Source organism: Leptidea sinapis, chromosome 34 (genome assembly GCF_905404315.1).
Source record: "Leptidea sinapis chromosome 34, ilLepSina1.1, whole genome shotgun sequence".
Taxonomy (NCBI): Eukaryota; Metazoa; Arthropoda; class Insecta; order Lepidoptera; family Pieridae; genus Leptidea; species Leptidea sinapis.
In genome coordinates, this window is record NC_066298.1 from 10900392 (window position 1) to 10913033 (window position 12642).

At 33.2% G+C, this 12642-nt stretch overlaps 2 protein-coding genes across 2 annotated transcripts in view; both read right to left on the minus strand.

The window, feature by feature from the left end:
* LOC126975111 (uncharacterized) overlaps window positions 1-11204 on the minus strand; it is a 43294-nt gene extending 32090 nt beyond the window's left edge. Inside the window, exon 1 of the mRNA XM_050822937.1 lies at window positions 11007-11204. The gene's annotated coding sequence lies outside the window, so the exon portion shown is untranslated. The remainder of the gene's footprint in view (window positions 1-11006) is intronic.
* Window positions 7386-10917, minus strand: LOC126975078 (probable inactive tRNA-specific adenosine deaminase-like protein 3). Its single transcript, XM_050822888.1, has 2 exons — window positions 10830-10917; window positions 7386-9827 (listed from the first exon to the last, which is right to left on the minus strand). Exon 2 carries the CDS (start codon window positions 9728-9730, stop codon window positions 8651-8653), a length of 1080 nt encoding a protein of 359 aa, XP_050678845.1. The 5' UTR covers window positions 9731-9827; window positions 10830-10917; the 3' UTR covers window positions 7386-8650.
* Window positions 11205-12642: the final 1438 nt, after the last annotated feature.

Genomic DNA, 12642 nt, shown 5'->3' on the forward strand with positions numbered 1-12642 from the left:
CAGAACTTTCAATTCTTAGTGTAAAATTTTCTCAATTTGGCTCATACCAATCCCCAATAGTCCTCGAATTATCTCATAGGTAATCCGCGGGTTTTCTTCAATTAGCCGCTTAACAGCAGCCACATTATTTTCGTTCACGACAGTTGAAAGTCGCCCTTCACGAAATTCGCCATGTAAAGAAACCCGACCTCTCTCAAATTCAGCAAAGCATCGCCTCACAAGCAGGTGCTTCTCTCCCAAAAGATTTGATGACGAGCGGCACAGTCTTGCGAGAGAACTTTTAAAATAAACAATCATGGCTGTAAAATTTTTTCGCCTTAATTCCGTTTTCGTTGCGGACGTAGAAATTTGATGTGTGATAAAAAATAATTGACAAATGATTTCCCGCCATTTGTTTTTTTTTATTACTAAGAAGGTTACAACGTTTCAAAAAATATAACATTCGAAATTCAAATAGTACCGATTAGCTAGATGTACAAAACTTTTACCCCCTTATTCATAATGGTCCGCTAACGCTAAAGAGTGTTTTTTCTCATTCAGACTTAGGTCAATAGAAGAAGACAGAGTGAGAATTAGCAATGCTTTAAGTTAGCAGACTTATGAATAAGGGGGTTAGTGTGCCCCATATTTTACACGAACCCACTGCTCGATTATGCAGGTGTTTTTTATTAAGAAATTAAATTTAAATGAAGGTTGTGGGATTATGCGACAGATTGTTTATAAAAATTGGACGTAATAAAACCTGTAGTTAATTTTAGTATAAATTACTTTCTGATACAAATTGCAACTATATGTATTTTTAATAAATTTTAAGTCAGTTTGAAGGAAATTATGTAAGGAATTGAAAAATATGGTTTTTGGTTATTGGAAACAGGTATACCTAATACTATTGATTATTTACAATCAATCAATCAAATTCTTTATTTGCGTACAGTCACCTGTTTCTTTTTAAATTTTAATACAAAATATATATTTACTATTTACGATAAGCCATGTTTGCTATTTAAAATTAATTTTATCAAAAACACACATAACTGCAGAATAGAGCAGTGAGATTTTAAGCTATCAAGTCAATATAGAATATTTATTTGAAACTTTTGACAGGTCGCTATATAACATTAACAATACCTTTAAACGGCGAAGATTGGACTGTTACAGTTAACAGTTAAAGTAATTAATTATTATTGCGTATTTTTAAATCCTTTAAAATATATAAGTTTCGAGTACTTTATTTATTTTTCAGAATTACAGGAGTCAACCCTAGTCGTCACGTAAGACATTTTCAAAGTGCTGGCTTAGTACTTGTATCGCATGTTTCATGACACAATTAAAAATGTTTCGAAGCATAAATAATAAACTGAGTAAGTATACTATTGGTAACAAGAGCGACAAAAAAAATTTTTTTTTAATGGAGTAAGTATCAAAGCTAAGTAACCTAACACATAAATAAAATTTGAAAACAAAATTTTATGAACGATTCCGGACTCGAACCCAGGGTGGGTTGGTCTGGCGTGCTAGTGCTCTGCCAACTGAGCTAACCGTCCGAGTGACGTATCGTCATAAAATGTTGTATGCTTTGTTCAACTCTCGGGTTGTGGCTTCATCTACAGGAATTACTTTACAGTTGATAACCTGCTCAACCCCAATATTAATTGATCACTTAACAACAGGTGACCCATACGCTCGTTTGTCCTCCTATTCCATAAAAAAAAAATGCATATTAGGAAATTCAATAATGGTCGCTCTTGCAAATCTAAACAATTTGTTGTGTTTTAAAGTGATGACCCTCACCGATCACCTTCTGGGAGGTCGCGGGTTCGAGTCCCGCATCGGTCATAAATTTTATTTGTGTAAAAAATCCCACAGTTGAGGGTTATCACTTTAAAACAACAAATTGTTTAGCAACCTAATACTTTAAACTAATTGCCTGATTCTTTACAAAATTAATATAAAACGAACGCAATATACACAGGCTTGATGAAAAATTATGTTCAGAACAACATCCATACTAATGTAAAGTATACAACCTAGCCAAACCTAGATATTACATTTATTTTTGTACAGTTGATACAGTTGATACAGATATTTTTGTTTGGAAACATAAAAGAAAAAAAAAAACCTTGGACTGTACTAGAGTTGATAAGTGAATAGTGATAGTTGGGACCATAGATGATAGAAACATCTGTAACGTAGATATAGCAGGCAGTCCGTACTGTGGATCTAACTAGTCGTAGTTGAGAATATGAAAACATTATTTAGTATCTAGCTTAAGGAAAAACATTATGAGTGGGTGTTAAATAGAAGATTGGTTGTAAAATAACTGAACCAGATTAAACTACTGGGACAACTGAGACTTAACATCTTATGTCTCAAGATGACGAGCGCAATTATTGTAGTGTATTAATTACCATCAGCTGAACGTCCTGCTAGTCTCGTCTCTTATCTTAAAAAAAAACTAAATTAACTTTAACACTATTGCTACATTTATTTCGGTTCATAACGAGGTTCCTATTGCCTATATGATATGGACACCTCTGACAGCAAGATAGAATATGAAAGCGAATCTATTCCTACTATAACCGATTTTGACAAGTTCGAAGTAGTCCGCCACGCTTGGCATTAGCTCCTCAGTATTATGAACCACCAGTGGGAGGCTCCTTTGTACAGGATGCCGGCTAGATTATGGGTACCACAACGGCGCCTATTTCTGGCGTGAAGCAGTAATGTGTAAGCATTACTGTGTTTCGGTCTGAAGGGCGCCGTAGCTAGTGAAATTACTGGGCAAATGAGACTTATCATCTTATGTCTCAAGGCGACGAGCGCAATCGTAGTGCCGCTCAGGATTTTTGGTTTTTTCAAGAATCCTGAGCGGCATTGCATTGTAATGGGCAGGGCATATCAATTACCATCAGCTGAACATCCGGCTCGTCTCGTCCCTTATTTTCCATAACAAAATTAATATTGAACCACTTACAAGCTAACGCACACATTGAAAAATCAAAATTGGCACGCGTTATCGGGCTGTCAGGTCATCTATACGCTAGTAAGTATATTCTAACTCTATCTTCATTATTGAATTTTGTCATGTGACGTTATGACTCTTGTTGGATATTGTTAATAGAACTTTAACAACGATTGAATACCTAATTTATACAATTTTTATGGTTCATTCTGCACTTCTTCTCCGTGTAAACTTTTACTATGCCAAATCTCACCATTATCAGTGCGCGCAATGTTCTTAGAAGGGGACTTATTTAACTTATTTTAAGTAAGTAAAGCCCGCACAAGCTTCACTGAGGCTAATTTTAATCATTTACAATAGACCATGCCCAACAACATTATTTCAAAGAAAACCCCTTAAAATATGATAATTTGAAAATGTACGAAAATTTCATTAAAATCGTTCCAGCCGTTTTGGAGTCCACAGAGAACATATACACTTACAGTATTTTATAACTTGCCCATAGGTACTTCACTAAGTCACTAACCAACTTAAAACATTAAAAGCATATTTCATACAATAATTTATTTACTTCTTTGCTTACAAATTTCAAATGGCTTTCGAACAAATTTATAAAATAATAAAACCAGTTTCATTAACACAATCTTAGTTGAAAGCATATTATTTTTTTAAATACTATATTATTATTACCTCTATTGGAATTTAAGATTTAAAAACATTAGTTTACATACGTACCAAGGTAATAAATATTCACTGTCGGCGTTTATATATTAGACAAGCCAAACATCCAGTAAACAGTTATGTACATATTATTAATTAATGAATCCAAAAAATAACGACTCACCAAAAATCATCGAAGGCGACGACACGCACTTGTAAAGAAATGACCACCATTTTGTTTTAAAAAAACTTTTCTTTTTTTTAAATCAGAGGCAAGCGTCCGCGGCGTTACAGAAATCCACAATGATTATGGGTAGGCCAGACAAATTGACACAATGAGGGGACCAATACAATTGGTGCAGCCGATGGATAACTTGATGTTTGGAGGAAGTGAGAGCATTTTGTAACAAAGAGGAGCTCCAGTCTGCATAATACAATGTATCCATAATATAATTTGGATAGGAGTCAAATATATTTTACAAAGAGGATGTGCACTGTAAATAATACGATATATAATTAAAATTTTAAATACGAGTCAAACATTTTTTTTGTAAGACATTAATTGAGAATTGCGCCTACATCAATATATTTGATGATGCAACAAGCGCGCCAAAATGTCAGTATTGTCTGCATCGATTAGTTAAAAGCAATAAGCTTTGAGGATTATTCTTCTGGAAGAGGAGGTCAAACGAGCGTACGGGTCACTTGAACAACACTATGGTGTCCAAGTGACTTGGAATCAAAGGAGTGCTGTCGGCTTTTTAGGAATATGTACAGATATCGCGCGAGTTGAATGCAGAGTGCAGGAATGAGATAGTGCTGTCTGTGACCTAATAATTATAATTGATGACCATATATCATGAGTGTGTCGATATATTTAAGTAATGCTTCAAGTTTACCATTTTAACCTCATTTTATTTATAATTAAATCACAAATTTTTGTTCTACTTTTCTTCAACACACAAGTCATAAACATTTTTTGCCATTAATCGTGATTGGCTATGAATGAAATCAGCTGGATGTCCTGCTCATCGTCCCTTAAAAGTATTGAAATCAGAAAAAGAACAAGAGATCGCAACTTTAGTATCAACGCGATAAAACGATAAGCGACGACTATGGCACAGCACTACGCGGCAGGCGCGGCACGAGGGTGCGGTCGAGGTCGGGGGAGATGCTACCTTGGGGCCCGAGTCCCGACTGCATTCAACTAGCGCGCAAGCTGTACATATTATGATGTAAAACTCAACTTAGTAGTCTCAAAGTAGTCTGATTTCTCACACCCTTTGAGGTGAAGTAAACATCTAATGGCGTACCTATGCTCAAATACATTTACAATATACACCTGGATTTCAATATTTCAACCACAAAAGTATTTTTTTAAACATACGAAAGTCGTGTCATCATTTGGAGGCTCCTTTGCACCGGATGCCGGCTAGATTATGGGTACCACAACGGCGGCTATTTCTGCCGTGAAGCAGTAATGTCTAGCTAGGCTAGGCTAGGCTAGTGAAATTACTGGGCAAATGAGACTAGACAACTTATGTCTCAAGGTAACGACTGCAGCTGTTACTGAATTTTTGGGTTTTTCAATAATTGTGGGCGGCTCTGCATTGTAATGGGCAGGGCGTATCATCACATCCTACTATTCTCGTCCATTATTTTCATTAAAAAAAAAGTCGTGGCACCTCTGTTGATGTCTAGAATTTATATTGCATACTTGTTATGTCAACCCTACTATCATAACTATTTTGTTCGGTCTCCTTATAATCAATGCTCGATTACTAATTTAATTGATTTATGCAATTAAAAACAGTATTTTTTGTGCTTAGAACTGGTTATTTGCTGTTCAAACCGGCTTAAAGTTTAAGTTCATACATTCAAATTGATTGAAATGGTAGTGACGCAAGGAACACAGGCTACCGACGGATTGCAGGGCAGAGCGTTTTCTTAGATCATTCATACGTCTAGGTAGACTATGACAGCTGTGGAAACGTAGAAAAATTGAGGTTAGAACTAACCTCTGTTTGGAGCAACTCACGCACACTAACAAAATGTCGTACAAATGGCGAGTGTAAGACGTAACTTGTCACGCACACTAACGGCCGTTTTCAATAACCTATCTATCCTTAGTTTAACATACTAGACGTAGACAAATCTATCCTTTTACGCTTACTTACATTTCAATAACCTATTGACAGATAGCATTGGACTATAACTATATTGGACATAACTATGGATAGATAAGATCTTGCCATTAAACGGTGACAGCAATGTATCCGTAAGTTAAACTAAGGATAGATAGGTTATTGAAAACGGCCGTAAATCGGTTGTCTAACAGTAAGAGACTCTATCTCAAACTCAACGGCTACTCTTTTAAATCAATACATTATTAATTTATAATGGCTGTAATATACAAAAAAAATTAGTTTGTAAGGGGCATCCAATATATACATCGTGTTCAAAATATATCATAGAAAGTAATAAATAATAAACTGTTCATATATAAATTAGTTAGTCATCATATAGGACGTCGCTTTCAGTACATCTCTTTCTTTCACCGTAGCGTCGGTCCTTATGTTTTATACTAATTGATGCCCGCGACTTCAACCGCGTAGATATATAGGGTTCTTAAAAAAATAATAAGGAAGTTTGGTATTGAAAATTATCTCATGTGCCGTTCCAGTTCCGGTTTCCGTTTTCGCTCCCAATCCCAACATAATACATGAATCTTATCTCGAGGAAGATTGCTATGGCAAACTAAACATACTATTGTTACCTATAGATATAGCTCATCGACGTGAATTTCAGTTTTTAACAAATCCCGCGGGAACCGTGGATTTTTCCGGGATAAAATGTCATTTTCCAAGCTCTAGTCTATCGCTGTACCAAATTTCATCATAATCGGTTCAGTAGCTCGAGCGTAAAAGCGTAACAAAAAAGCTTAAGAAACAAAGCATACAAGATTTTATGACGACAGGTCACTCGAACGGTTAGCTCAGTTGGAACAGCACTCGCGCGGAACGCGAGAGGTCGCGGGTTCTAGTCCCGCATCGTTCATAAAATTATGTATTCAAATTTTATTTGTGTATTAATCCTAGAAGTGTGGGATTTCACTTAAAAAAACAACCAATTGTTTAAACAAACTTACATTTACATTTATAATATTAAGTAGGGATGTACCCGACCTAACAGAAGTTCTACTATATTTTATAATGTTTATTACTGTAAATCACATACACTTTTATGTCGTTTTGTTATTTCCGTCGGTACGATTTTCAATAAACACAATTAGCCATATTGATTGTGTGAACTTAACAGATGAGTGCTTCAGCCTTGATACTCTTTACAATGCTTGAATGACTTTGGCTGGTAAGTATATGTATGAATGAATATGTATTGAATACATTAACGTAAAACAAACAACTGGACTCCCAATCGCCTATTAAAAGGTCGTCAAAAATGACCAAGCGGCGTTGTATATATGTACGTAAAAACGTATGTACGTATAAATTAACTTATACACATAACATTAAAACATTCAGTCGTGGCACTGGTGTACAAAATCTATTGTATACGCTTAGAATTTTAATAGAAGTAGTAAAACTACGTCACGTGCGAGACGGATGCGAACACGAGGCAAAAGCATTTTGTTTTAACAATTGAAATATAATTATTTGGCAAAATGATTAAAAATGTCAAGTTAGTTACACAATTTTTTAATTTAAAGGGGCGCTTACCTGAAATACGACACTGTTGTTCACTGAACACTTTGTTATTGCGTGGCGTTGTATTAAAAGCGCGGTCGTACTGAACGAAAACTCTGCTTAACAGGCAGATTTTGCTTCAGACAGATTTTTAGTGTGGTTGTGAGTCTAGGTGTTTACTTTACGTCAATGATTGAATCCGACTTTACTGAATGATTTAAATTAAAGAATTAGAATATATTATATTAGTATATAATAAATTATATATGTAAACCTTCCTTGAGCTTCATAGAATCTATTACAAAAGATTCATTAAGATCGGTTGAATAGTTTTGGAGTTATTAGGGAACATACAAACATACATTCTCTTTTATATATATATATAGAAGATATAATATATATATATATAAGCTTCTTTGACAAAGAAGGCTTACTTATGCATACAATGAGCGGTGGCGGGGTAAGTACAGAAGTTCAAAAATTTTAATATTAAATAAAAATTAAAACAAAGAATTGAAATATTATTCAAGTACAAAAGTCTCACTCCACAAAAAAAAATTAAAGAAATAGGGACTCTTGCGGCCACTCAATAAGGTGCATTTAGCATATTTAGGTGCACACAGCACTATTAACATACATTTTTATTCATTTAGAAGTTGTGTCTCTTTCTAGCGTGTGACACTTACTTCTTCGGACGACATTAGGGTTGTCTTCTTTACCTAAAACTGTACCTACCTAGTATATGGTCAACTTAAAAAAATTGCTCAGTTTTTTCTATAATATAAATAGGTACCTATACCTAATCGTAATTTTATATCAATATTATTTCGTTGTCAAACCTACATTAGTTGCAGATAGTAATGTATGAGTTAAAATACCACAACATAGTCAAATCTACTTAATATATGAAATAAATAGGTAGCTATCATTAGAGGTATTTTCATTATACTAATAATCACTTTAAATTAGATTGATTCAGCGTCTTTAGGAAACTTAAAAAAATAATTTTGGATAGCAATGACCTTTAATATGATTTCCTTTTTTTATGTTTCTCTACTTCTAAATTATCAGCTGGGCCGGTGAATTAGGATTTAGGATAGCCTATATGAAGAGGCTGCCGCGCGTATTAGCCTGAAAGAGGCTTGCTATAGGTACATCTTTTGCTAAGGTTACCAAGGCTTAAGGCAAAAATTATATTTAGAACTTTTTTCTGTTTCTTTGTGCAAACATTCAATGCTTCCTCACAAAGCTTACATAATATTTAGTGTTTGTTTCTTTTAATTTCAATAAAATCTACATATACAATATCGCGGTATTTATTAAACTATAAAAATCCGGTAAAAACTTCAAAACGATGATTTAATGATGACAATGTTTGCAACTTCGCCTTTGACAACAATGCACCATCTCTTCTATTTTCAATACAAAAGAACACCTTTTTAACTCTTGCATGAACTAATGCCATTGAACACATGACACAAGGCTCTTTAATTATGTAGACATGATATCCAGTACATAAATACGGCCCATCAACTTCCATTGAGATATTAAAATCTATGTCACCTTTACTTATGAACTTCCTATATCCAAAACTAATATCAGTAAACATTTCTTTTAAATATTCTAGAAGTTTTAAATCAATTAATGTATCATTGTCAACTTCTATGTTATTTGACCATGCTCCACCATTCTGTGTCTTAGATACATTATCTATCGCCAACATAACAGAATGCTGAATCGGGTTATTTTGTCTATTATCAAAAGATACAGCAACAACACTGTTGATACTCGGATCAACAACAACAGTTGTATTTATTCCGTCTAATAAATCCTCTTCGTTCAAGTTATTATTATGAATATACCACTTTGCTATAACAAAAGTCAGTTCCATATACCTTCTATGCAATTTAATCTCTTTTTCTATAAAGAACTCATTGCTTACCAACTTCTCCAAATACTTGTCCGGATGAAAATTACATGGCCAATATTTTCTTGAATCATCATATTGCATCTTTAACTTTGGTGGTCTTAGCGGAACTTGAACAACTTGAAATGAATCAAATACATTTGTTAGATACTCATCAATTAGATTCACATATTTTTCTATAGAGCAATTATCTTCTAAATAAGAAACTGGGCATATGACAATTTCCCCTTGTTTCACTCTCTTTAAATGCTGCAATTCTTTGATTGGCAATTTTTCATTTAGAAGCAGAACAGTTTTTGAGATATCTTTTACATCTCTTAAATGGCCGGTGAAGACTTTAATCAAACTTATTGCTTGTGTTATTTCATCACTCAATACAGCCTTTAAAGGTTTCTCTGTTTTTATATCCTTAATATACAAATCAATTTTCATGGTATTTGACTCCATAAGTCTTGGTATCTTCACTTGCGGCTCCATTTATTTTAAGTTTGTATTTCAATATTATATTCTTTATATCCAAGCAGCCTTTTGAAGCTGGAAATAGATTTTGCCACAAATTCACAACACACTATCACTGTACCAAATGTAACATATAGAATTTAGGAAGTAGATTATGGATAGAGTTAAAATAAATAAGTACATTATACTTAATTTATTACTAATACTAACGACTACAATAGAACCTCTGCAAGTCAAATTTAAAGGGAAGAATGGAAACAATTGTGTTTGTTTGAGTAAGGCTTTTCTTATGAAAATGTTGGGTATGTAACTCTTAACTCTAAAACATTTATTTATTATTATATAATTTGTAAACATTGTTGTGCCATATAAATTAAGTATCAAGCACCCTCTCAGTGTATGAATTGTCTTACGACAATAAATTAAATATAGTAAAAATATAGGTACAGGTTAAGTAATCACCATAATCTAAAACCATCTCCGAAACAAGCTGCATCTTATGGCAAAGGTATTATTCCATTCAGTTTAGTTGGTCAGCACTTGTTTATAATATAAATGTGATTGTTAGTTTCTTATACTCTCAAAGCTTAAATATTTAACTGAGCATTAAAAATCATCACATAAATGTTATCATGGATACAGAAAAGTACATTATATTATTATTACTGTATCTATATAAAAATTTTAAAGTCTGTGAATGAGTCAGGGCTAAAAGCTAGTCTCATCCAACTATGTGTATAGTAAAAAATACTATAGAATATTAAGTATTAATATAAGAGTGATTACTATTGCACCCTTTAAGTAAATAAATTAAAGAAGAATTTCATTTAAAAAAATCAAAGAAAATTTCATCAAATTGTTAGTTTCAAACAGAAGTTTCATTGAAGGGATGTTATTTAATTAGTTTAGTAAAACTTTCTCAGTAGGCAGACCTAATTGGATTAGCAATTTCAATATTATTATTAAATCTTCCTCACCATTGGGTGAGCTACCTTTTGCATATTAAACACTGTTTTTTAAATTACACTACTGTGTAGGAGTTCACTATACTATCAACACCAATAGCACTAGATTTTCTAATAAGCGCGCTAGATTATTGTAAATGATTAGATTTTACTCAAAATATCTAACAGGACCGTACTGTTAAGGATAATATACAAATTATTAGTTATATTATTCTAAGCGTCATCATTTAAGTCTAAGCGTTTCAAACTTATCTCAAGTAATACAATCACACATTTCCAATTCGTCTCATTGATAAGACTTAAGTATAAATAAATTATATTATATTTACCGTGCAAATAGGACCGAAGAGATTTCACTTAAACTGCAGTCCAATATATTTTTGAGACAACAAATTTCAAATAAGATAAATGCGCTAAACTCATTTAATGCATTTGTGGTAGTCCAATAGTATCAATAATACGTAGTTAACTTTAATTTCACAATCTTACAAATTGTTATAAGCATGCGCCATTTACTTGTATAACATTAACATGAAATTGAAAACATCAATTAGACAATTGATAACAGACATCTGTCTGTCAATTTATAATTTGACAGTGACAATTTTCACGATGCCATAGATATTTTTTTTTGGTTCTGTTCGTCCATCTGGACAGGCAAAGGGGTCAAAAGCCCATACAGCCAAGTCTTCATTTTTATTTTTCTATTCTTCACGTTACACAGCTTGTTCAAAGTCAAGCTAAGTATTTATATAATCTTCATCTTCAAACATAAATAGTACAATTTCCCATAAAAGTAGTATTTCGTGTTCTTCATGTTTCATTTTCTTCATATACATATAGGTTCGCATGAAAGGCCGAAACCAAGTCTTTTATTGATAATATTCTTGTTCCAATGAAGATCAAGCTTAGCCCCTTATTATTAATAATAAACTTTTATGATATAATACTAAAATATAAATCTCATATACGTTATAAGAAATATATTATACATGAATTATAAGTAATAATGATGAATATTAGTTGAATATAATTATAAGATAATATGAAACTAATTTAAGGTATAACTACAAATATAATATTTACATTTATAACAAGTGGACACATAAGTGCTTTGTCCGTAAAGCTATGACGTCGAATATTGGTGGCCTTGAATTGTAACGGATCGAAATGTGTTTGGGAATTCACTCGTTCATAACTGCGTAGGCAAATAAACCATCTTGTACACCTAATAAGGGTGAAAACTGGATGAGGTAAAAGAGTGCCCCGCGGCACAGCCGCTCTCATTGTTTTTTGACTTACCACTGCCCGCGGGCACGTCCGATGCGGAAATGTTAAAATTTACATTATAAACACAAGTCCAATAATAATTTATGGACGAATATGTTTTAAGTCTGTGTAAGGGATTGTGTCAAAAGCCAAGCCGTATATTCAAATTTCGCCTACCGTTGAAACTATAAATTTGTAAATCGGCATGAAGCAGTCATAAGATTTCAATAACTGCTGAAGTGAGCGCGGGATGTCTTCAGCATTCTTATAAATATCTAAGAAGCAGTCTATCAATGTAAATCTTTGAAGATTATATTGGGGACAGTCAAAGAAAATGTGATCAAGAGTTTGGATGGATAAATTACAGAATTGACAAGTTGGAGAATCTAAAACACCGATCCTAAATAAATGAGCACCACTACGAGAATGTCCCAGACGTAACCGACAAATTGTGGTGTAAAATTTTTATTTAGTGTAATGACTTTTATTATTGATTCTGTGATTAGGTTCATTGCTGCTGGATTGGATAAAATTAAATTAATGATGTCTTGTGTGTTCTCTGTCTTATTGAGTGATGGAAAGTTTGTAGGATGTTTAAATAAATCTGATAATGGTGTATTACTTTTATTTTTACTATCCAATATCTTTTTTTGTTTTATAGGGCATTGACCTGATACTGCAAGATGGTTACCTTTA

Coding starts and splice junctions, on each gene's coding strand:
- LOC126975078 (XM_050822888.1), bottom strand. CDS start 9,730: ATGGAGCCGCAAGTGAAGATACCAAGACTTATGGAGTCAAATACCATG.